At 41.1% G+C, this 27,099-nt stretch overlaps 1 protein-coding gene across 20 annotated transcripts in view; it reads left to right on the forward strand.

The window, feature by feature from the left end:
* The window catches only part of Prune2 (prune homolog 2 with BCH domain), a 254,707-nt gene that overhangs the window by 48,375 nt on the left and 179,233 nt on the right, over positions 1–27,099 (forward strand). For 18 of the 20 annotated variants that reach the window (XR_004123517.1, XM_031389852.1, XM_031389858.1 and 15 more), the window contains exons 4-6: positions 567–730; positions 10,059–10,208; positions 11,768–11,862. Coding sequence is in view for 19 of the 20 variants with exons in the window: in XM_031389852.1 (XP_031245712.1) it covers positions 567–730; positions 10,059–10,208; positions 11,768–11,862 (409 nt within the window). In the remaining variant the exon portion in view is untranslated. The other 2 variants (XM_031389869.1, XM_031389870.1) reach the window with 2 other exon arrangements.

The following is a 27,099-nucleotide window of genomic DNA, read 5'->3' on the forward strand; positions in this document are numbered from 1 at the left end:
AGAGAGAGAGAGAGAGAGAGAATGAGTGTGTTTTTATGTGAGTGTGTTTGTGAGAGTTTGTGTGTGTGAGTGTATGTGCATGTGTGTGAAGGTGTGTGTGTGTGTGTGTCAGAGGGGTGTATGTGTATGAGTGAGTGTGTTTGTGTGTGTGTGTGTGAGTGTGTGCACCAGCACCTATTCAAACATACAAACTCATACAGGCCACAGATCTGTATCAGATCTCTTCCTCCCAACCTCATCTTTTGTGGTAAGGCCAATCAAAGAACATGGTACTTGCTGATTGGCTAAGACAGGCTGACATCAAGCCCCAGCAAGCTCCACCCACCCACCCCCTCATGGTGTTGGAGTGGCCACAGCTGGAACACCACAGGCTTTTACATGGGGATCTGAACTTGGCTCCTTAAGCTTGCTCTGCAGGTGCAACTCACTAGCTCCAGTTAGGTCCTGTTCTTCACAGTCATGAGAATTTATGTTTTGGGCCACTTAGGGGAAATCATCATAACTGAATCATGCCCTGAAGTGGGAAAACATGCCATAACTCTTCTTCCTCTCCATTTATTTTACAGTGAGGACAGAACTTTGGAATCTGCAGTTGTCAGAGTCATTAACCCTGGAGAGCAGAGTGATGGTGAGCTGGGGTTCCCGGAGTCTTCCTCCTCTCTGGTGCTAAAGGAGCTCTTGCGTGAGGCTCCGGAACTCATCACCCAGCAGCTGGCACATCTCCTCAGAGGTGAGGACAGCGGCGCTGCCAGAGTAAAGATGGGAAGCTTAATGGGCTGGTTCTGGGCCTGCTCGTGCAGAAAGAGTGCGATCCATTCTTGGGTTAACAATCCCTTTAAAGACCCCGGGAAGCTTCATCAGAGAGGCAGGGAGTAAAGAGTTTGTTAAAGAGTAGCATTATATTGAATATTAAAAATGTGCATTTAGAAGGAGGCACAAGGGACAAGGGCCTGCACTGTTTCACTAGACAAGAATGTTAAATGGGCCTGCTGCACCCTGGTTAGAGAGTGAGAGCCAGCTCCTCTGGCTGTTAATAGCTTCCAAAGGAGATTCTCATCTGTGACAGTGAACGTGCGGATCAGAATTCCATGTTCCTGTGGCCTTGGAGTATCCCCCCAATACTTTACATGCTTCGTATATATAATCCTGCGTGCAAGGCAAAATATATACCTTTTGTTTCGATAATGTGATGCAGGGTCCTTCAGCCTAGCCTGGTCTTTCCCAGGTTGCATTCCATCTATTTTCAGTGAGGGTCACTGCTGTGTGGTCCAGTCACAGTCAGCCTTCTGTATCCATGGTCTCCACCTCATGGACTCAACCAACCTTGGGCTGAAAATAATCATTTTCAACTGTTCTTGTATCAGCCACAATAAAGGCATCTCCCATTATTGTTATCCTCTAAAAGGCTCAGCCCTAACAGCTTACATTGCTTCTGCATTGTCCTGGCAAGCGACTGTACTAAGTATTGTAAGTGATAGTAAGTATTGTAAGTTGTATGAAACATATCTGAAGATTGCACAGGATGCAAACAAACCCTGCATCAAGTTACACATGGGTCTAGGGCACCCACATATTTTGGTGTCTATGTGAATCCTTAGCTAACCTTCCTACAGAGACCAGGACTGGCCATATGCTGCTATTCTCCATTGCTGGAGTCTACTGCTTCCAAGGACTGGTATTCAGATTAAAAAGTGTCCATCAACTTTAGTGCCACAAAATGAGCACAGCCATTTGCTCATTTTTGCATATGGGGCATGAAAATATATTTGGTTGTGAATAAAGCTTTCTTTTCTTTCCACAATTCACTTTAGACCTAGTAGGTCCAAATTATCCTCAAAATGTTTAGTATAGAACAGCCAGGAGGCAGACTGATGGAACAGCCAACAGGAAAGGCTGAGGACAGGCTGGCTCAACTCTTCCAAGGACTTTCCTTTTCTGCCTTGCTCTCTTCTACAATTTGGAGAGGGAAAGTCCAAGAGTTTCACAGTTCCTCTAAAAGTTTCCCGGGAAACTGCCCATGCATGTTATGATGGCACATTAGCAAGCTTTTGAGCTAGCTTTGTATCCGGGTCATAACTGAGTTTCATCTTATTGTAACTGGTTTCCAGTGACATTTTTCATGATCGCTGGTGGAGACCCAGTCTAGGCCTGGCTTTGATCTGTGACTGCCACAAAATCAGATGCCTTTAAAAGGTTTAAATAAGGCAATGACAGTTCCTGGCTACAGCTCATCACATTCAGAGTTCAGGCCCTCCGTGTTTGCAAACAGCATGGCCTTTCTTTCCCCCTTCAAACACCCGTCTTCTCGTGAGATGTAGCCTCCCAGAGGGATCAGATATCCCCAAACTTCTCACTCTGGAGGACTCACACCATCTCTCCCTGTAGCATGCTTACTCCCTCTGATATTCTTTTTCTACCTGTCCCTACATGCTCCTCTATTTGCTCTCTCTAGAATGCCAGCTTCATGAAGAAAGCCCTTCTGTGCACTGTCCACTGGGCTATCTGGCACCTCCACTTTGCCTGGCACATAGTAAAATTCACTGGGATGAATTTTCCAAGAGTGGATTTGATTGTGTGGGGAAGTGGGGAAGATATGGAAGAAACTGGGAGAGGATAAAGAATAATCAAAATATTTTGAATAAAAAAAAATCCATTTTCAAAAACAATTTAGACAATTTTAAAAAAAATAGTATTTCTACACTCTCTGTTTTCATGATGGCATTGATTGTGGGAGTGTCTGATACTGAAATCAGCTGCTGTTGTGGTCCATCCTTCTGATATTCTTACTGTCTAGAGCACGGACACTGATTTTCACTAATAACTCTTTTCTCTAACTCTCTTTTCTTTTTTAGCTTGTAGAAATCCTAGTGGATTTCATTGGAGTTTATTTCATTGTTTTGCAATGACTGACTAGTTTTTGTTTTCACTGATTGTCATTGCGTATATAACCTCAAGGATTATGTACATAATTTTCACATAACCATTTGTGAACCATAGTACATCTAAAGAAAAGAATGCAAACTGTTTATGAAAACATAAATATGCAGCTTGGCGAGTCCTCAGGAAGGAAACACCTTTGATAATTGCCCATCTAAAGAGGCACACTGGGAGGGCACTGCTTCCTTCTCATGCCTACAGCCCACTCCTCCCTGGAGGTAGCCGCCATTCTGAATCCATGGCATATATCCTTGGTTTTGCTTTATACTTTAGCCAGCCCTGGGTTCATTCCCCAGGACACTACACATGAGTTATGTATGTTTATGTGCTTTACACAAATGGACCCATGCCGTCTCTTCAACGCTGGGAATTTCAGCAGGAATCACATTTCCATCTGACTTTGCTTCAAGAAGCTCACAGTCAGAGACAGAAAGTGGATATGGTTGCCACAGCCCCTGGTTGCTATGCTGTCCTGATCTTATTCTTTACTTTGCTCCCCTTTCCCTCCATCCTGACTCCTTTCCTGGTTTATTATATATCATGCCTTTTGGTAAGCTAATTCAAATATTCAATGCAAGAAGGAGTTACATGAAAAAAACCAACGGTCCATAGATAACTGACCTATAAGTACACACACTATGTTTAATATGTATGTGTAGATGTAAAGGTGAATCAAATGCACACTGGCCGTATGCCCATCTATCTCTGTTACAGAGATTGCTTGTCTCGCTCAGTTCCTTTGTTTCTAAAAAGGAACAAGCTAATTTTAAAGGGTAGCTTTTTTTTTTTTCTTCCTCCAATCCCTTTGAAAAGGTATCTGCCTCTATTCAAACTCATCTGTATCTGCTAATGCCTTTCTCTCAACACAAAAATAAATATTCAGATTCAGTTATTTGATTATCTTGGTCCTAAAACTTACTACTATAATTAGCTATCAAACTGTTTGCAATATACTATACTATTTTCTTCAAATAGTGCTGAAGAACCTGATTGCTACGGGTGTTACTGGGTGGTCATTTGCATACCTATTATGCTGGCATTGGCGGCAAGATCTCCTTGTGTTTCTTTGGTAGTTTTTCTCAACACCGTGTCCTTTTGGCCCTGAGGACCATTAGTGATATGTGCTAACAAGTAACTCAGTTTGACAGCAGTGTTTCAAGGTTGGTGGAGTATGTAGCCATCTTGAGACAATTTGAATTTAACTTCTCTTCTTTTAAAATAGCTACCACTGTTTATTAACTGAGCAAATTAGGACAACACCACAGTAGACACTGTACTTCATCCTTGGAATAAGTCTATAGTCTGGTCATCCCTGTGGCCAGCATCCTTGTCTCCCATGGCTTTTTTTGAGATTTCTTTGTACAGCACAAGTCTCCTGAATCAGGTCCTTCATGCAGATGAAGCTGTATTTCCCAGAAGAGCCCACACTCAAGGTGGAGTTTAATTTAATAAAGGTGCTGCTGGAGAGCCGCAGAGGGGAAAGAACCTGCTGTGCCTTGGAAGCACTAGCCTGAGTTCTGCAGACACTGAGGCTGCTAGCTTTCCTTTCCTCCCGCAATGCAGATCTCAGCGCTGTACATCTGGATGCGAGTGCTTACTGTCTCTGTTCACAGGTTTCCTCCCTGTCCATCACATCTTTGGCATAAGCTTCTTTCTCAGGTACTTGGTCTTCAGCTCTGTGGAGAGTTTTTATTTTCCCTCTGAGGTGTGCTGCAATAGAAACCTGCTTTTCTTCCTTACCTATGCATGCTAGTCCTTAAATAGGAGTGTTCTCAAAGCCACTGCCTCTTGTCTTAATTTGAAAGTTAGTAATTGTAAGGTACAAATTGCTACCATACAGTTTATCCAGAAAGGCATATATTTCTAAAGTATTACTTTTCAATTATTTGTGTAAGAAATTATATGTTCAGGAAGACTCAGCTGTCATAGCTGGTAAGATCACTGACCCTGGTTCTTGAACCCTGGTATCTATCTTTTGACTTTTCCTGTCCCACCTGTCTGTCTTTATTGTGTTGTCTGTCTTCCTTCCTCCCTTCCTCCCTTCCTTTCTTCCTTCCTTCCTTCCTTCCTTCCTTCCTTCCTTCCTTCCTTCCTACCTTCTTTCCTTCCTTCTTGTTTTTCTTCCCCCTCTCTTTCTGGAAGATTCTTTTCTTTATTATTTTCAAACATGGCCATTGTGAACATATGTAATAGTCACATTTTGCAGCCTATGGTTTATGTTTAGTCATGCTCTGAATTTGTGCCAAATATAGAACCTGTCAGACTATTCGACTTTCCTGGTTTTATTTCTTCAGAAATGTATTCTCGGGGACAGCTGCCAACTCTAAGATCCATTAAATTGCTGAATCATTATATATTGAGAAGGGAGTAGGGGTGTGTGTGTGTGTGTGTGTGTGTGTGTGTGTGTGTGTTTCCAGGAACCATCTGGCAGTGAGATCTCAGCCACTGCTTTCCAAGCGTGCTTCTGTCAAGTCCACGCTTTGCCCAAATGGCCCTTCAAGTTTGTTTGCATAAGGACTTGACAGCAGCCACAAGCTGAAGACTAAAGCAAACAGCAGCTCTTGTTCTTAGCCCTAGGATGAAGTGGAAGCCATGCCCAAGTCCTCAGAAGCAGGCTCTCCATTCTCCAAGCAATCCCAGCTGACCTTTAATAAAGACCAGTTGTTTGCTATTTTGGTAGACTGGATTAACAGCTTCAAAAAGGTCCTTATAAGGAGGTCAAATGGGAGAAGAACAGAGCCAAGGTGGCTTTTTTTTTTTTAACTTCTTGCTCCAAGGATGAGTCATCCCGTTTCCACATGGTTCTAGCGTCCGAGGAATTATGCTGTCTGCTTGGCTTAGGAAGAGGTTAGAGGTAGGAAACAGAAATTATAGTTTCTCCTAGAAAATCAAAGTGACTGTTCAGTCTTGGTTTCATTTTTTTCAGCTGCACAAAGGTATCCTTTCTCTTAATCTCAGACATTCTAAATCTGTTAGGATTGTAAATAAATAATAGGCTTATTTCTATATCTTTTAAGCAAAAATGGGAATTTCATTGTAAGTCTTTTTTCTCCTTTCTCTTTTCTTTCTCTGCCTACCTCTGTCATTCATTCCTTAATGATTTTTGTTTGTTTGCTTATGAAAAAAATAAATCCCAGGTAAACAGAGAAAAAGACTCTTTTTTTTCTGTTGGGAATTCATCATGTAGGACAACAGCAATGACTGCGCTGACTGTCTCCCAGTTTCAGGTGCAGTGGGGTGTGGGCAGGGTTAGCAGAGTGCAGGGGCTAGAGTCTCTTTCCATCTCCATTCTTTTGAACAAAGGATATTATGGTTGATATTCTTCTATAGAAATGAAGCATTTGTTATATTTTTATTATAATTGCTTTCTTTGTAGCTTGCTCTTAATTCTATGTCCCTCTTATCAGCCTGTGAATAACTGGGAGACAGTTGGGTACAGGTTTATGGATTGTTTATGTCCTCACAATTTGCTAGAAGTTAAGTCAACACTCTTTAAGAACCAGGTTCTAATGTGCAGGCAGGTGTTCTCAGCTACTATATATCTTGATACCAATATTTAACAAAGCTGTATAATTACTAAATATGTTTCTGGGATTTCAGAACAGAAGTAGCAGAGCTTCACATTAATTTCTTTACTTTCAGTATCAAATATATTTCATCTACTTATCCACCACCAAAACCAAAAAAAAAAAAAAAAAAAAAAAAAAAAAAAAAAAAAATCCAAGACAGATTTAGAACTAGAGTAAAAGTTAGCTTCGGATCCCTTCTGTGACAGCTTTTCTACTGCATCAAAGTTATTGAAGTTGTATAGACTCTTGACTCTTGGTCTGGCTAATTTTACTGGGTGATGTTTTTATTTGTTTACAAGCTTTTAAATAATAAATCTTATAAAATGAATAGGTTTCTAATGTGAAGTGCAAAGTCTCCAGAGGTGTTCTGAGATGAAGCTGGACCATAACCTTTATCAAAGACAACTCGGGATGTAGAGAACATCTGCTTGAATGGGATTTCCAGTCCTCGATAGCAGGGCATGTGCTTGCTACTGTTAAGCCAGACTGAACCAGCCAGAGTCAGGAGTCCTTATAGGTGTGATCTGAGAATCCAGCTAGCTGCTCCTAAGCCTGATATCAGGAAGGCATGCAAATATGTAAACATGCTGCCTTATCTTTATAGAATTTGAAGAAAAATGCACTTTAACTCTTAAAATACTTTCTTAAAAACATATTATTACATATTTATCATCACTGTTTGTTATGATGCTTATCCATCATTTTGTAATGATGGTTCTTATAGTCATTTAAAAATGAATAAAACATGTACTCCATGTAGACTACTTAAAATATTGAAGTATATGCTTAAATTTTATGAATACGATCAGTTTTATTATTTGACAACAATTTTATGCACTTTGCCAAAATTAAAAATAAGGTTTAGTAAAAAAAATCCTCAAGTCAAAGAAAAGTTGATTCTTAATTTGATCACGTCAAGTACATAACGCTAAATGTTTTATACTTCAATCCCATTCAACTTTCAAAATTTGGCTTTTTTGTGATTATTTATATAAATGCAGGTTTTATTGCTGACCTTAGATGCAGCAAATTGCTACATTTACTTACTATTCTCAAGCCATTTGTAGATTCTTTCAGGCTTCTGCAGACACCTCTTGTGAGAGGAAAGCAGTTTTAATTTTTCCCCTTCCTCTTTAAGCCCCTCCCCTTCCCCTTCTCTTTTCTCTGTTTCTCTGCAGTTGTTTTGGTTAGTGTATGCTTTCTTTCTCTCTGATTTAATCTTTGTTTAAAATGTAATTTTTAGCAGTCTTACTGCCTACAATATTTTGCTTTATCTTAACTATGATTTTGGTTCATAGTTTTCCTTAAATGTTAAACTTCTCTCTCCCCCTTCCCTAGCAGGAGCTGTTCATACACATATTAAAACCCGCCTCCTGTTCTTAGGTCCTTACATTTTTCTCTCCATGCTTCAGTGTACATCTTTTCTTCTAACTTAGTTTCCAGTCCCCCACCACATCTGATCTACTGCAGAAGACGATATAAGGCCAGCCTTTTAATTGAGAATTTTAAATTTTCACTTGATTGGTTCAAAGACTGTAACTCTCTGGCCAGTTTCATTTCATCCCCTTTGGCTCTCTGCATTCATCTTCTCACAAGTTTTCCCTCCACAGTTTACAGCACAGTTTTAGTTCCTTCTATGTAGTAGCCTTTGAGTGACAGCTGAACATTAGTTACAGGGTCAAGGTGGTGAGAGTGAACTTCTTTTCCTATCTCAGAGCAGCTGGTAGAGAGCCGCAGAGACCACATCTGTCTGCTCAAATTGACTCAAAACAGGATTTGCAATAAGTGGAGAATGTTCTGTTTTGGTTTTGCTCTTCTTGACAGCAGCTGGCAACTGTTTCCCAAAGACAGCCAGCAAGCAGATATTTCAAGCTTTGTTGAGGCACTTAAGTCTGACCTCATATATTTAAAAAAGCCTATGAACAATGTACAAATTAACAGGGATGTCTGTGTCACCATAAACTTTATTTACAAGATCAAGCAGCTAACTAGTTTGGTAGCCCTTCATGCCTCTAATCCCCAAACCCAGATGGCTAAGAGTCCTTTTCCCTGAGGGCTTTCTCCAAGGCCGCATGAGACCACTGTTAGGTTTAGAGGCTTCTCTGCCCAGTGGCTACAACTTCTGAATTAGCAGAATAAATAGGACTGCTGGGAAGCTGGGCCTCTGCTCTGTATACACACCATCCTAACTCCTAAGTTGCTGCTCTGATAGGTTCGAAGGTTTTGTGTTGCTGTGAATAGAACTTTGTTCTTGTTCAGCAGGTCTACCGGATCTAGAAGCTGATAAATGCTTTTTGTGAAATTTGCATGTGTGTTGGTCTTAAATACAAATGGAGAAAAATAATCATTTTTTATGTTTAATATTCTTATGTCAAAAATTTCTCAAAACCTCTTTGGTTGCCCTCCACTTTTGACTGGTCATCTTTACTAAACCTGTCCCATCTTCTTCATGGTAAGATTCTATTCACAAGCACAGAACAGAGAAGAGAAGAGCTGGGCTTCCTACCTTTCTTATCTACTTAATTTTCCACATGAGAGCCAGAGTACAAATCCTAGCTTATAAAAATACAAAATGTAGATTATAGTATGTTGCTCCTCCTATTTAAAACTCTGTAATAATCCTTTATTTCCCTTAGAAGACAAATACAGCCAGCAAGACAGTTTGAAGTGACCATTGCTACCTGCTTCTAACTCTTCAGCTTTTCTTTTTCTTTTAGCATTCCCCCCAAAACTGGGGCAGCAAACTAGTAGTCTCTGTCTGAGGTTTAGACCCAGGCTGTGAGACTATATGATTAGATAACTGTAAATTACTTTGAAGCTGTGTATGGTGCTTGAAAAGCTAGAAACAGGGCTGGCGAGATGGCTCAGCAAGTAAGAGCACTAACTGCTCTTCTGAAGGTCCTGAGTTCAGATCCCAGCAACCACATGGTGGCTCACAACTACCCATAATGAGATCGGACGTCCTCTTCTGGTGTGTCTGAAGACAGCTACAGTGAATTATGCCGGAATAAGTGGTCTGGAGCAAGCGGGGCCAGCAGAGGTCCTGAATCCAATTCCCAGCAGCCACACACATGATGGCTCACAGCCATCTGTACAGCTACAGTGCACTCATACACATAAAATAAATAAATAAAAAAAGAATACATATAAAAAAAAAAAAGAAAGGCTAGAAACAGCCTTTGGGTTAGCCACACTATCAGACTGTGTAGCTGTCCACCATGGGATTGTTATGAAAAGAAGTAAATTAATATATAAAATTGGTAGCATGGTGAGTTGGAAGAATGTTCTCTGATCCCTAAAAGTGGATAGAATTGACTAAAATTTTAAATGATTGGCCATTAACTTCCATTTTGAAATCATTTAAAACCAAGGCCATCTCCTTCCCTGTGTTTGTGTGAAGATGTTTTGTTCTTTCTTCCCAAACTGTGTCCTGGAGAGCAGGGACCAGTCCAGCCACTGAAGCCAGTATCTGCTACATGAGGACACTGATTTTCATTGTTCCTTGTCTTGGCTGATGGAGAGCTCAAGAGTATTTGTCTCTGTGTCTTTCAGGCAGCATCCTATTCAAGTGGATGAGCATGGATCCTGAGCTCCCAGAGAAGCAGGAGGAAATTCTCTCCATCCTGGAAGAACAGTTTCCCAACCTGCCTCCAAGGGATGACATCATCAGTGTGCTGCAGGAGAGCCAGCTCAGTGCTCAGGGTGAGTGACTGTCCCTGTCTCTCTCGCTGCTTCCTGGATGGGTGGCTTGTGTAGCGCGTTATCTGAGTGTGCGTATGTTCTTTTTACCTTCTGTGTGCTTGTGGGGGGGTTTCTGGGTTTGTGCTTTGGGTCCGGAAGCAGGATTCCTATGTTGAAACCCACTCCTTGGGCTTCTGTCTGGGGATAGACACCTTTATGAGTTAGCCCATGGATTATACTTGGTGGGTCATGGAGCTTCCCTAAGGCAACGTCGTTTATTTGAAGAGTCTTTCAAGTGCTTTATCCAGCAAGTAAGCCCTGTAGGATACAAAAGCTCACTAAGAAACTCTGAGAAAGAATTAAATCTGTGTCTTAGGGTGGCCCCCTGTAGCGTGCAGCCCTGGATGGGATCAGGCCACCCTGGCGGTAAAGCCTGGTGGTTAACTTTCTGGAATGTTGTGAGTTGGCTAATACTAGACTAACAGTTTGAAGTTAGTCATAGTAGGTATCTTACCACAGCAGAAACAGATGAAGTACTACAAACTAGGTTTAGTTGCTGTTAAACCAGAAAACCACCGAAATAGTGAACACTCTCTAGTCTGGTGAGGAATGAATTCCCCACAGTAGGCTCTAGTGGCTATCAAAGATTCCAGACAGCCAGAGGAGTATGATGCTGGGTCAATTTAGATTGTTCATGCCATCAAATAAGGAAGTCAGTAATACCTATTGCCAGAGATTATTACATGGATGATTAGCTCAAATAAGACAGCCATTGTTGTTGTATGGGTGGGACTATGAAACTTGGCTTGCTTGCCTAGAGCTCTCCATGTCGTCCAGGCTGGCCTTGAACTCCTAGAGATCCACTTGCCTGTGCTTCCCAAGGGCTGGAATTAAAGATGTTCAATACCATGCCTGGCTCAACTGTGATAGTTTTATGAAGTTTATAAAATACAAATTATATAAAATTAAACTAGCAATTATAAAACTAGAGGGAGGGTCACCTAAATCTGGGCCTTTTACGGTATTATTACTCAGCTAGTTTGTATGCTGAAGCTGCCCACTTCTTCCCCACCCTGCCTACTCTGGGACTCTGGAGCCTGACACCCAAGTGTGGTCTGTTCCAGGCTCTTTTGACTCTGGCTTCAGTTTGGTGAATGGAAAGAACAGTGAGGCTCGAAGAAAGGGACCTACGGCTGTGCGGGCATTTCCTACCCCATTTGTGCTGGGATGCCAGGCTCTGGCAGCTTCTTCTCTCTAGTCCCAGACACACACACACGCTCCCCATTTACCTGTGGTCTTAGCTAGTCTCTGATCACTTAATCTCTCACTAGCTCTTTTATCCTGCCATCCCTCTCTGTACATGTCCTGCCCTGCGAGAGGTAGGTTATATTTCCCGGCAGAGATGCAGCCACAAATGTAAATTTTTGATTTAGTGTGTGCTTATTACAGATAAAAAATGATACTTTAAAATGTTGAGGTTGGTAGAACAACTTTTTAAAGGTAACTCCTTAGCAAATACTCTTTTTTTTTTTCTTTAACGGACCACAGGTGTCATTTTTTTCTTCCCTTGTTATCCACAGGTTTAAGTCTTGAACAAACAATGTTGAAAGATCTAAAGGAGCTGTCAGACGGTGAAATAAAAGTGGCCATCAGCACGGTGAACATGACCCTGGAGGTAAGGGCAGGGTGCTTTCCCTGCCAAAATAGATTTCGCACAGTTGCCATCTGAACACCTGGAGTTCAACATCCTACTGTGAGAATCAAGATAAGAGTTTGCCTTAAGTGTCTGGATTGGTGGGAAACTGCCAGGCTTGGATTCTCATCTCAGAAAACAAATCCACAACCGCAGCCCTTCACATGTGAGGTGTGTGTGGGTTTCCCAGTAACATACAAGATTAGGTTCACTTGTATATTACCTTTGTGCAAACACATAGTGGGTTGACCTTTGTAGGCTATTTGGACACATGTCACTTTGACCCACAGCAATGAGAACTCCTCTGGTATTGACGGGGAGCTTCAGACCTCCAGTGGGGCTAATGAATGACTTGGAATGAATGTTACCCCATTTTTTATGTCTTTCTTTAGTAAATTACCTCCTGTCTACTTTGGGGGTTCCAACAACTTGTGTGTTAATCTTAATTAACCCAACTAATGGGAGCATTAGTTTTTATAGAGGTGCATCTGTGTCTTTGTGTCTTTTTTTTTTTTTTAATTTCCTTAGTCAGGCTCCTCATCTTTGATTGGAAGCAGGTAGTTCAGAAGTGTGTGGAGATAGTTTAAGACATAGGAATCTGTCTTTACAATGGTATGTGGCTGTTTGTGTCTTTTTTGTGACCGTCTCAGTGTGTCTGTTTCAGGGGAAAGACTGAAATACATATTGGTGTCCACGATTTAGAAAATCCAAGAGCAAACCAGGACCTTTGTTCTGTGACCTTCTCTCTGAATTCATCCCTCGTGGATCAGCCTCACAGTTCAGCTCAGAGATGTAGATGAACATCAGGCCTGGCTGTCATCAGTACCAGTGCATAGTACTTCTGAGCTGATGAAGCATCTTTTCAATGTGTAGATCAATAAAACGGTTTCCATGGACTTCCAGATTGATAAATGCACCATCTAATTAGCTGTGGGTGTGAACCAATATAAGAAATGTGTGCAATTTGGGATGTACTAACTAGATAATCACCTTCAATTAGAAATCTGCCTCTTTTTTAGAAACCAAAGCAAAACATGGATCTTGCAAGGGTCAGTAGCTCTGAGAATCATTTCTACTGGTTCAAGCCTTAGGGTTTTCTTCAGCTTCCCCCCCCCCAGTCCCCCTTCATTTAATGGCATCTTATTAGGTTTTAAATGACTTGTTTGGAATTCCTTCCTAAATTAACATAGAACATCTTGTAATTGCTCAGGGAACTGTCTGTAGTTAGTGAGTTATTTTAAGACTATGAAAATCATACACTTACTATAGCTTTAATACACCTTCATTTATATTATAGCAGTATACAAATGGCTTTGTCAAATATGTTAAATTGTAAATGTTTATCAAGGAGAATCAGGGGTAGAATGATTGTCGTAATCTTGACAGTAATTTCCATGGAGGTCCAGTAATTAATCAGGCAGTTAAGTATAATTCTAGAATCCCTGTGCAATTTTCAGGGAGTGGAGATGACATTTGTGTATAAGGTCAGGTACATCTGAAACTCTCACCAGCTGAAAGCGAGCCAGAATGTTGTTAACTACCACATCTGTACTTACACCAGAGTGATGATGTTCATGAGAGCCCAGGAATGAAGCAAGGACTCCTCCGTAACGTGCTGCACCTTCCTTGGAAGAGAAAATGCTCACCAATCCAGTGTGTCAGTGAAACCCCACATAGTTAAAGGCAGAATTTATTTTTCTCCCTAAGGCATCCTTTGACACAGTACTGTTTCCCTAAATCTATTTGGAGATGATTAGGGTTCAGAATTCCTTTCTGATTCTTCACCTACCTCGCTTTAAAAACAAAGACCAGAGTCTCCCAAATGTTATTGTGTGTGTGTTAGAATAGTTGTTCAATGCTCCTGTCCATCTGGGTGTGTTCTCAAAGAGACTCTGTTCCAACAGCTTTCTAAACTGGGTTTGTTCTCCCAAACATGGTCATGTTGGGTTGGCACTTTATCATGGCCCCTTATTTCTTACTGCCAATCTCTGAGCTCTTAGGCAACGTAGACTCTATGACTGACATCTTGAGGATTTAACTGTATACTATGAATCCCATACATGTGAACTGGCTTTATATATTTAATCATAATTAGATGATATTTTTAGCTTACCAAGGATGCTAGCTTGATGTGTCTTCAAATTTGGGTATAATTGTGTGCACATAGTAGATGCTTAGCTAATACAAATATTTATTTGTGGTTTGTTTGATATCTGATTGTTATCTTGTTCTGAATTTATTTACTTTTACACTGCTAAGGACCAAACTTTATGCTTCCTAATTAAATTCTCTATTACTGCCTAGTTCTTGGATCTTCCTTCCTTCCTTCCTTTCTTTCTTCCTTCCTTTCTTTCCTTCCTTCTTTCCTTCCTTTTTGAGATTGCATCTTGCCATGGAGCTCAGGGTAGCCTTGAATTCACTTTCTTTGTCCCATTCAAACCAGTTTCTTTCAGTTATGCCTGAAAGCTAACATCAGGTAATTTTTAAACATGGCCTGTACTTTCATGTTCGTGGATATTACCACTACTCCAGCAATCTAAAAATTGAGTGGGTAGTTTTGCAGAGTAATTTGTTAAATCAAAAGAGGGAGTCTATAGCCTATCAAGGAAAAAGGAAGAAACACTCCCCTGTGTTTGATGGTGCATTCAGATGCCCTAATTCCACTATTGTGCATGACATGGACTTTGTTTGTCCAGTGACCCAATTAATTTTCTTGGGAGAAAATATTTAGAAAACCAAGATGCTTTTCTCCTTGTAAAATACTCTGCAGAGGGAGCCACAGGTGTGGGAGGTAGAAATTGCTGGTGTTGACAGAGAGATTCAGGTTTTCTATGTGATAAGGAGAAAGCTGACAGATCCCCATTTGTCACTTTTATTGTAGATTTCTCATATAGTGATAATTGTGACCTAAAATATGTTAATATTGGTTGTGGAAAGAGCTGCAATAAAATCAAATCATTATAGTTACACAGGATTTCAGAGCTTTGCTCAACAGACAAGGTTACAAGTGAATATGATTTTGAGGTGTGACGAGTACAAAGCCTTACCTGAAGTTGGGGCAGCAGCAGCAATCCTTCCTTAGAGAGAGGGCTCTTGGAAGCAAAGTCACTGAGCTCCTTTCCCCACTTCCTCTAAGCAATTTCAAGTCTTACTGTAGCACGTACTTTGTAAGGAATAAATACACAACTGGAGGTTGTGACATCCAGTTCATCAATTGATGGCTGTTGAATTGATCCTTTGGGCCTTTTTATTGGTTACTAACTTTCCCATCAGAAATCAATTGAAACCCAAATGACCTTTATTCATTTGCTAACAGAACCTGTAACAGTTCTGTTCCTGGCACCTCATTTACACCCTGGTAAAGCAGTACCTTAAGATGGCTGTAGCTTCCGTTCTAGTGAGAAGCTACTGAGGTGGGTCATGGCAGTGCTACAGTGATGGTTCCTTTGTCGGCACTTCCTTACAAATCTCCCTGAAGACCACAGCTCAGCAGCACCCTTACTTTGTAAGGACAAAGGTCAGACACTGGGCAGGTTGCTTTTTTATCAGCTGCAGTAGGACTTGTTCACACATAGAGACACACGCTGTAACCATGTGCTAGGGCTGATGTATAGGCCCTGTGACATGATGTCCACAAACTACAGGGTTCAACAGAGATGTATTATCTTATGGTTCTGGAAGCTCCAGGCCTCAGGTCAAGATGCAAGCTGCTCTTCATTTATTCAGCCAACATAGTTAAATGGTAGGGAATTTTTAAAAATTGAAACAAACCGGAATGAGTCTTGAACACTGGTTCTAAGTCCAAACAACAAAACCGTGTGTGGCTGAAGTATTTGAACACCATCATTCTTGTGCTGAAGAATCCCAAGGGGTTTGAAGCAAATGACAAAATAGTTAGATGACTTGTGTGCATGGAGGGACTTGAAGAATCAGTCCATATGAAGCACAGGAGGCATGGATCTCAATTTGCAATCAATTTCAAGCTAATAATTCATAGCTACGAGCCATTCCTTACAGTGGGACACAACTGGCGGGAAGAGCAGTATATCTCTACTTAAGGGATGCTTTAAGCAGCTGAAGCGTGTGACATTTAAGGTCTTTGTAAACTATGCATCTTCTGATGATGGCCAAAATATGTCATCAACAAAATATGTCACCAGTAGTGTCTTTGGTCACCTTTTTGTCATTGTGGTGAAATACCTTAGATATCAATTTATAAAGAAGAAAGGCTTGTTTGTGCTCATGGTATGGAAGGTTTCAGTCCACTGTCGCTTTGCATCGATGGTGATACAGTTCAGCTTGGCAGGGCATGTGGTGGAGGAGGCTGCTCGCCTCAGGGAGGCCACCAAGCTAGAGGGGAAGCAGAAGGACCTTTGAGGTAAAACATCCCTTCAAGACCACACCTCCACCTAGCCGCCTAAAGTCCTTCCACTAGTTCCCAACAATGTCACAGCTTGGAAACCAAACCTTCAGAAAAAAAAAAAAAAAACATTAGGATGGAACTTTTATTTTGGTTCTCCAGCAAAACCCAACTTGGGGCGATGTGTATCTTAACTGACACTTTTTCCTTATTTTGCCTATCTTAAATGGACAGTAATGATTCATAAGACGTACGTCATCCAGTTCTCCCCTGTCAGTGAGTTTCCCAAGTGGCATCAGATTGCCTTTTACATCTTCCAGCCACCATTCTCCTTGCCATGATCTTAATATTTGCATCTCTCTGAGATTGATATTGAAACTTAATTCTTAACACAGTGGTGTTGAGAAGTGAGAGCTTTAGGAGACGATTAGGTTAAATTAGATAATTTTCATAATGGCTGTTTCTAATTTGCAAATAATGGGTGTGCATATTTTCTGAAATTTGACAACCATCCCTTACCACCCCTTACAACGTGGTACCAGTACTCCACTGGGGCTCTGACTCTGACTCGGTGTGAAGGGGAGGGGGCACATGACTCAGTGGGCAGGAAATGGAGGCGGCCAGCTTGACATACAATCTACTGGAGCAGGCAAACTTGTTTCTGATACCCAGTGCTGTGTCATGAAGTGCAAAGTTCTTTACAATGTTCTTTCCACAGAGGTGTTAGCCAATGATCTGCTTGTTGTTGGATACAAGCATGAGGCCATTAGACCTTTAAGGGGATACTTGTCAAGGATATGTGGATACTGGAGCTGCAGTACTGATAACTAAAGGTAAACCAGTAAATAGACTTTTTTTTTAATAATCAAAGAAAAGATAGAAAGTTGATTTATGATCATAATTTACTTAACTAGTTTCATGCACTTTTGCCAAAGGCATTGTATTTTCAGATTTTAATTTGGACTTAGAGTCTGGTCATATTGAAAGTACCAGATAGCATTAATAATTGGTCTGTAATCTTTCCTCACTGAGCCCAAACACCACAACTGTGGCTGCCTCTAAGGTAAGGCTGCTGGGGACTCAGGCTGAAGATGCCCTATTTTCTCCACTTTTTGCTTGCCTCTCTGCAGATGGAGATGCAGAGCCCCTCCTTGTGTCTGGGACTGCAAACTTCTCTTGTAAGCTTTCACCAAGATGGCCTGTGCCAGCCAGGGCTCAAGGCCCCTTTGAGCTGTATCACAGGTTTTCTATTACTTTGTTCCCATTTCTCTTCTTTGGAGTAGGTTCTGCACAGCTTTTCATTTCCCTGCCTCTGCCAGCTCCCTCCTTGAGACCTTGTCGTCCTCTCGGCCACTTCTGCTTGGACACTGCTGTCCTTCCTTCTACCCACTGCAAATCTGACATTTAAAAAAAGAACGTATTCTTTGGATTCATCATCAGAATGCCTAGATCTCCCTTAAAGTGGGTGAACAATTCTTTTCACCTATTTGGGCACCTCTCTTAGTTCAGCATTACATTTAGGGAGTGAACATATTATTTGAGGACATTTCAAATGCATTTGTAAGCCTGTATCTTTGTATTTTAAATTTTTATTTCCTATATATGTTTTTGGTCTCTCTGTTCCTCTCTCCCCACCCTGCCTGTGTGTATTGGTCCATGTGTGTGTGTGCAGACATAGGTATGGAAGTCAGAGATTGACACTGGCTGTCATTCTTAATTCCTTTTTGTCTTATTGAGGCAGGGTCTCTCACTTGGCCCCATAGTTTGCTACTTTAACTACTAAAGATACCCACTTGGTTCTGAGGATCTCCTGAGTCTCAGACTCTCGGGACAGGTGAGTGGCCACACCTACCATACATTTGCCTGTCTACTGAGGATCTGAATGTTCATCCTCCACTTGTATACCGAGCGCTTTCCCCACTGAGCCATCATCCCAGCCCCTCACTTTATCTTTTATAAACAGAATTTTAAGTTTATAGACCCTTGAAAGTAATGAGAAGGTAATTCCTTTCTCAAGAATCCCTTTCTAGGAGGAAGGACACTGTCCCTTTGCTCTGGAGTGAAGTGGAGTGTCACTGCCAGCCTTTCTAGAGGAATGATTTCCCCAGCCAGGGCCCCAGTCAGCCACTGTCAGTCTTTAAACACCTGCTGGTATTTGGAAAAGTCATAGGAGACTTTTGTCATCCTAACCATCCCACGATGACAAAGAAACCAGAAACAACCAAGTGACTTAACTCACTCTCCACTTAGCACTGAGGGAATTAAGAGATAGCACCGCCCTAAATCTATTGTGACAATCTGAAGTTTCTTCTCAGGTTAGGATCTAATTTCCTCCTACACATTTGTTTGCTCTGAGAAAGGAACCCCTCAGGCCAAGATGCTGAGCTTCGATAGCTGCTCTTTTGGTCTGTAAATACATTTTTTAAGTATACTGTAATGTCATTTTGATGGCTTAATTTCTGAAAGGATTTGTCTAATTGCCGTTTTAGGAATGTCCTCGGACCAGTTTGAGCTGCCCTGAGTTCCTTTTAATAGCATCTGTTGCTTACCTCTCCTTTAGTTTACTTTCCCTGTCTGTCGCCTGCCTTCAGAATTCTTTTGCTGATTTGGAGAACTGACCTTGGTTTAAATTAGTTTGACTGTAACGTTCCTGCTGAAGCACATGCAATGTTTTAATGGTTAATTACCACCTTGTATAAAATTGTCATGGAAAAACAGATTATGAAACTAAAGGAAATGTGTTCTGCCTTCTGAGAATTCTCTTTAAAAGACAGTACACTTTTAATCCCAGCACTTAGGAAGCAGAGACGGGGGGTCTATGAATTCTAGTTCAGCCTGGTCTATCGAGTAAATTCCAGGACAGCCAGGGATACATAGAGAAACAAAATCAAACAAACAAACAGAAAAAGACAATAGGGGAATGCCTTTAAGCTACAGGCCCCTCTCTTCTCTATGCAAATACAGAGCTGGTTCCCTAAGTAATGAGAATATATTTTGGTACACATTAAAATATATGTATATGTATTTTATATGTGTGTGTGTACATATACGTGTGTGTATGTATGTATGTATGTATGTATGTATGTGTGTGTGTATGTATGTAAGTTAATAGTGACTCTGAAAAACAGGAAGGGTCAATCAAAAGCTTTCAGATCCTGTGCTGATCCTTGACCCAATGACTGCTTAAAAAGGTGCTGTCCTGGTCGCATTAAGAGCATTCGCAGGCTAGTGGTGCCGCCTAGTGGTACAAAAGGCAAAACAGATTGTAGGCTGGAAAAGTTATCAGTATTCTTTCATTCTCTTGAGATGCTAACACCCATCCTCAGTTGTGTGCCCTGTCTCACCCTGTGCTTTAAAACCTTTTAGCCCACTTTGCTTTATATTTGAAAACAGAATACTTATGCTCAGCTCATACATATACATACCACATCTAGAAAATAAATATAATAAAATAAATCCAACATGCCATGAACATAACCATAAATTTATTAGATTGGGGGTGCCTTTCATTTTGTTTTCTCACTGGACTCCAAGCCAAACTTTGAAATAAATAAGACCATGGTGCTAGTTTTATAAGGGAACTCTAAAAGACTAAAAGCGGTTTCTGATGTTAAGAACTTTGACTGTCTTTTGCTTGGAAAACTTTTAACCTAAGGTTCCTTTTTATGGCACTGCCATGGCATCTTCTTTCAACCTTCACAAGTTCTCATGCCAGGCACACCTCATTTCTCTGGACTTTACATTGCTTTCTTCTTATGCCAAAACCTGAAGTGAAACAGTTATGTTGTGTCTACCTGTCTATGGAGCTCAAACAAAGAACTCTTACTTAACCCGCATTGTATTGTTTCCACCTGTGGTCTATCTCAGCCAGTAAGTAACTGGTGCATCCCTGTGGCAATTGGTGTTGAAGATGATGGCTTGAAGGCACAAGCATGCTCCATTCTTGCGTTTATTCGCTCATTAACACAAACATTTTTTCATGAAACATTAGTCAAGTAGCTATTATGTGCCCAAAGTATAGGTTCGATCTTGTTATGCCCTGGTCACTCTCCTATTGTGTCTATAAATGATTGGTCATTCCCAGTGGTGCCAATAATACAAATTAAATATATTACAAATTAAATTAAATACAAATACAAGAGAAACACAGAGTCCGATTTAGGAGAGGAACATACAGTGGAAAAATATGCCCAGATTAATTTGAAACAAAAGTATGAAAGGCATATAGAAGTTGCTATGCAAATGAGATTTTTTTTTCTGTAGGGGATAGTTTAAAGTAATGATCTTCCCATGTTCTATCTAGATCAGTGGTTCTCAACTTTCCTAATGCCCTAACCCTTTAAGGCAGTTTCTCATGGTGTGATAACCCCAACCATAAAATTGTTTTCATTGCTTCTTCATTGTACTGTAAACATCTTGATATTTCTGATGGTCTTAGGCAACCTCTGTGAAAGTGTCGTTTGAGTCCCATGTTAGGAACTGCTGATCTAGATGAAGGCAAGCATATGTGTTATAGCTAGACAAGAGAGCATGGTATACAATATGGAGTTAGGAGCCTGGGGACAATGGCTTTGTCCTCATGTTTGGGTCCACTTTGGATTTAAATCTGGACAGGCTGCAGGGTTTATTCTTAACCTGAAAGAAGAATGAAAACAAGAGGGTGATAGAGTTGGGATCAGAAGATTTGGAAAGGGGGACAAGGTTACAATGCAGAAACAAGTAGGGAGAAGTGCGGCAGGCGCATGATTAGGAAGTCAGAAGTTGGCTATAGCACGAGCTGCACAGCACTGCTGACTAGCAAGACCATGGAACCCAGGATTAATTAGCAAAACACTGGGCTGATTCTCCCCTTTCTCCATCAGGGAAAAGGCTGGCGTGTTCCTACTGATCCTGAGTGCACCCACACTATAAAATGGGACCCAGAAAACAGATTATTTCAGACAACCCAGGGTAGAGATGTCTGGGCAGGATGAAGGGAACATGAGTAACAGTTGGGGTCAGAAGAGTTGGGAAGGGGGCCAAGGATACAAATGCAGACCAAGGTCAGACCATGCGGTGAGGCCACTGCTAAGGCACAGGGAGCTGGGAGCAGCAGAAACAGGACCTAGAGAGTCTGGACCCTGCATTATGGTTCACATCCCTAGCCCTCACCCCACCCAGAGGCAGATCCACAGCACTGGGCAGGGTTAGGAAGCCACTTCATACAGCTGCTTTCACACAGCGTCAGAATGTGACTCCAGGAAGCATGAAGTCACACTGAATGAGCCAGGGTTTTCAAATGCCAAAGCCAAGTAATAGCTCTTCTTTGGTCACAGAGAAAATACAAGCACCATGTGCTTCCTCAGATTCGGAATGATGTGATGGAGAAGGCAATGGACATCATCAGTGTGTGTTCAATGGTTTGAATAAGTAAGTGTGTAACTCTGTTCAGCCCGCAGTGGGCAGGAAGTGGTTGGCCAGTTCCCCCTGTAAAGAAAATCTATTCATTGTACAAAATCAGAACTCACAAGGCCTTCCCTAGAGCCAACCCTAGATTCTTTAGGTTTGTGAAGGTGCTACAAACACATCAGGCTGGCCTCTTCTCTCCCCTGTGGGTACTTCTGTGGATATGACACAACTGTTGACCATGAAATGAATATTCCAGAATAATATAACTTATTTTTCTCACTCTGCATCTTGAGTCTTCAAGTCAAAAGTACAAATACTCATTTCCTAATACATGATGTTTTCTGAGTTTAAGTACCTTCATTATAGGTTAGTACCAACAGACTTATAGCAAGATCATAATGGCACCCACAAAAGGATGTGAATGATAAGCCAAGAATCAGGATGCCTGGGCTGGAGTCTTGGAGTGGGCACTGCCAGCTCTTTAACTATAGCTGGTCATTTAGAATTAGTGTATCTCATGTATAAGATGGGAACTTATTAGTGCTTCCTTCAGAGGGTTGTTCTGGGGACCAGGTTAACAGTAACAGCACTTAGAATGGTCCTGACATACAGTAAGCCTTTCCTAAATATTACAAAAAAATTATATAAAACACTGAAAACATTTTCAGACAGAAAATAATTTCATCACTAACAAAGTAATATTGAATCTGAAACTATCTTTCAAATGAAAAGTGAAGAAATATGAGAATTGTTGCTTCATTAACCAATTTTAAAAAAATTATCTGTATGGGTGTTGTGTGTGTGTGTGTGTGTGTGTGTGTGTGTGTGTATGTAGCTCAGAGGTTGACGTTGGTCAACATCTGTCACTTTCCATCTTATTTCACTTACATACATTTTTGAGATAGGGTGTCTCACTGAACCTGAATGTCACTGCTTCTGCTAGGCTGGCTGGACAGCAATCTGGTCTTCAGGATTACTTCAGGAATCTACCTGCCTCTCACCTCTTCAGGGCTGTGATTACAGATGTCAGTTGCAGATGTATCTGTTGCAGTTGGCCACCCCATGATCAGCTGTCCTGTGCATTTTGACCAGTCATGTTTTTCTCTGATGGGTTCTGTCGCTACAAAGAGAAGCCTATTGAGGAGGAATGAGAGCTATGCTTACCTAGGGGAATAAACATAAGAACGTAGACTGCGGTTAGGAATTGTGCTTGTCTAGTCAAGTGGCCACAGGAGGTTGTTCTCCTAGCGAATAACCTTACTGGCCTTGAGTGATTGGCTGGATTTCCAGTACCCCGCATATCCCCTCTGCTTTCAGTAGAAGAAAATCCAGACAGCTGTTGGTTACTGCCACGATTGGAGTGCCACTATTGTACCACGCCATGCTGGTTATTGATGTGGCTTCTTGGCATCTCATCTAGGTAGGGCTATTGATTGCTTCCCTTGTTGTCAACTCGAAGAGCACCTTCTGGCACTAGAAAAGCTAGTCTTCAGAGAGGAGGCTTTCAGGTTCTGACAGATTTTTATCACATGGGGCATTAGAATTCCTTGTTAAATGCTTAAGCTAAGACATCGAAGGAAAGTGAATGACCTCAAATCACAGGGTTAATTTCCCAGCTGAGAACCTGACTCTGAAGGCCAATAATGTCCTCATTGTTCTTTGTCAGGTCATGGAGGGAAACAAAACAAACTGTTCTGTGGCTGGTATGTAGGCTATTTTTTTTTTTTAAACTGCCTGGATAAATCAGCTAGCTGTGGACGCAATGCTCTGGCCTATGAAATAATAACAACAACAACAACAACAACAACAACAACAACAACAACAACAAATACAGCTCTTGTTTGTTAACTATTCTATATGACTAACAGGTTAGCATTTTTCATGATTCCTCTGGGCCAGTCTGAACTCAGTCATACAGATACAGTCGGAGTGCAAGGTACAGCTACAACCAGCTGTCCTCACTCATGCGGCTGTGGCTTCACCTAGAAGGCTATGGTGAATCTGGGTAGCAATCTTCCCCTCCATGTGGTCTTTCATGTGGCTTCTTCATATGAAAACAGAACCCATCCCAGATACCAGGAGCAAAAATGTTAGCGGTCAGGGCTCACAAGGTCATACCATGTTCTGTCTACCAAAACATGCCATGGGTGATACTCTAGAGAAAATGAGGAGAGATATCCCACCTTAAGATGAGAGAAGTTGAAAAACATCCATCAATGCCTGCCAACGGGCCTGGCTCTTTCTTAGCCAGTTTTTCATGTGCAACGGTCCTTGTCCCTGTCCCTATAATTCCAGGATCCTCTGGGGATGCCCATATCTTCAGATAGACAACTCATAGTGGGGTAGAAATTCCATATAGTCTCCACACATCCTTCCATATACAACAAATCTCTAGATTACTGTCAACCCATAATACTTCATAAACATCATGCCAATAATTACAATACCATATTGTTTAGGGAATTGTGATGGGTAAAATGTCTGAACATGCCCAGTTATTTTTTTTCCATATGTTTTAATACCAGGATATTCAATTCACAGATTTGGAACACAGAGATTCAGGAGCTGGAAATATCTGTACCTTTAAAAATGCTAGCTGTCTAGGCTTTGTTCAGGCATCCTACTGAGTATTCTTGAGCTAACGGGGAGGTTCCTACTACCTAGGCCCACTGAGAAAGGACAGTGATGAAGCCACACTATTCTTGCTTTTCGACTGATCCATCTTCTAGGTCTTGCCTTGGAAATGTAGCCTCCCCTTCTCTTTGCTGGCTCTCAAATCTTCAGTAGCATTGAGGGTTTTTAAAACCTGCTTTGAAAATACTCATAAAGCTTTCCCTTGATTTACAAGGGTTCATCATGGCATTGTAGAGAGGAAGAAGATACTCAAAAGGTCAGGTTACATGTGTCCATGCTAGACCAAGAAACAAAGAACCCTGGAGGGAGTTCATATTTATTTATGGTGTGATAGAATTTGAGCTTGAAAAATGTACTGTTGACATTCTTAAGCTACTCAGAGTAAGTGATGCAATTAGGTTAATATTGGGATGTGTGGCTCCCGTGTGAGTAAATGGAAGGGATGCCATTCTAAAGGACAAAAAATTATGCTGATTGAGTTGCAGTGAGTTCTAGATGCATATCTACAGTAAGCCCTTAGACTAAGAAAACAGTTGGAATAGATACAGAAATCTATGACTGGCCAGACTGGGGCTCTGGGAGGGACAGACCCAGGCCATGTGGGAGGCACAAATGAATGCATTTTCCTTAGCCTTTATCCAAGAGGCTGACTTTAAAGTGTAAACCAAGAAGATCTCAACTGAGAGAAGAGAGGAAGCACATCTCCTAAGGGCTGTGGAAGTAAGAAATGGAAATTCATTGCAACTTCCTGGGTACAGAGGCATGGGAGGGAAGGTTTTTGATCATAACAGGGAAGTGGCTAGTAGTTTACTACAATGGGGGGTACAAGCAGATGGAAGGTGGGAGCTCTTGCAGCCCCTCAGGTCACATGAGACAATGAAGAACAGAGATCTCTTGCATTTGTACCCTCCATAAAGTAAGAACATCACCACCCCTCTTCAACTCCCTTTCTTGTGCTCCGTAGCAATGGTGTCCCAAAGGACAGTTAGCTTGTTGATGAGGAGCAGAAAGGTCCAGGAAAGAAGTGCTGAAGAGGAGACCCTATCCCCCTTGACTAGAAAGGGTTGAAGTATAACTTCTATACATGATTGCACCTGTGCCTGTGACATAGTATTGGATGTTTGTTTAGATCAGTAAGCATCATACTGTGAAACAATTATGAGAGCAATGTTAAAATTAAGAGTGTCCAGAAAAATCACAGGGTTTAATACACATTCGTGATAACTTGATTTGTAAGTGAGGTAAATAAAGATTGTCATTAATACCCAAATTTAACAGTAACAACAGTATTCTGTAATAAAGTTTGCATAAATGTAGCTTTTTCTCTGAAAATACCCGCGTTTATCATACCATAGTTGAGTGCAGGTTAGTGAAACTGTAGAAGCAAAACCATATATACTAGAAGACAGATTTCCATGGACCTTGTAGTCAGAAGAACTCAGGAAGACTGTCATGTGGTCTACAGACAAAGGGGGGCTCAGGAAGATTGCTGAATGCCCTATAAACAAAGAGGGGTGCCCCAAGAAGACTGTCATGTTCCCTACAGACAAAGGAGTGCTCAGGAAGACTGTCATGTGCCCCATAGTCAAGGAGAACTTCTTTCTCTAAGGTGAAGAGGGTGAGCTTAACCCTTCCCAGTTCCACACATTCCCCTCTGTCAAGTATTGGCTGCCTCTGTGTGAGTCCTTTCTCTGGATTTAGATGGAGACAGCACAAGAAGAGAGGAAACAACAGCAGTTTGTTTGCTTTGTACTCCTACTCCGAGGTTCCTCACAGGAACACATTTTGGATGTGTGAACCTGCAGTGAGGTGACACTTTTTTTTTTTTGAAAGTGTGTCCCTGTCCACTTGAATACTTCAAACTACCCCAATGCAAAGTTTTGAGGTTCATTTTGAAGTTATAATACAAAGGGAGAGAAAGAATCTTCTTCGAAAACCAAAGAACACACTGTTATAACTTGCCCGTTATTAGTCATTTCTTTTTCAGACAAATTTACTGTAGGAGAAGCTTGGTCTTTGGCATTTAATTGAGATTTATTTGCAAGCTTGAACTTTTGCTATTTTTTCCGTTGTTTGATGTTTTTGTTTTTGACACTTGGCAAACTTTCTCTCATTTTGTACTTATGTCTGTGTCAGGCACCGAGATGGTCTATAAATTTGTTTTTGTTGTTAAAAAAGCAAGTAAACATGTTAGCACATAATCTTCTAGTAATGGCATTGGAAACAAAAACCACAACAACTTACAATGTTGTTCAGAGATATCTTTGTGCTGCCTGTTGTGAGAAGTGAGGGTATGTAAAATAAATGATGTATGGAGCTGTAGGATGCGACTTTCCCAGATACCTTATGTGTAAGGAACATTAAACATAGGGCTCTCGTTTAGCAAATAAATAACCATTCATTTCAATGGCTGCATAATCTGGACTTTCGTGCATATTTTTGCAAAAATAAGAAGAGGCCATTAGGGATTTAATATAAAATAAATCGCCAAGGGGTCTTCTTGTAGTCCTAGTCTTTCTGCCCCATGGTGTGTTACTAATGTGCATAAATGGGCTTAAATGAATTTGTTATCTGTATTACATTTGCAGTATGTATATATTTATATATTATTTTTTAATTGTGTTTAAAAATAAAACATTAAATACATCATTTTGGAGAGTTGAGAACGTAGAATACGTAAATCAATCAGCTTCAATTAGTATTAAAAAATGTCAGCATATTGGATTTGCCCGTGGGTGTATTTACCCCACAGAGTTTAATGTATTTTAGTTTTGTCATCTATGAGGTAGCCATATGGTTAATTTGTCATCTTATAAGAATAGGAGGCTACGATCCAA

Source organism: Mastomys coucha, unplaced genomic scaffold (genome assembly GCF_008632895.1).
Source record: "Mastomys coucha isolate ucsf_1 unplaced genomic scaffold, UCSF_Mcou_1 pScaffold21, whole genome shotgun sequence".
Classification (NCBI taxonomy): domain Eukaryota; kingdom Metazoa; phylum Chordata; class Mammalia; order Rodentia; family Muridae; genus Mastomys; species Mastomys coucha.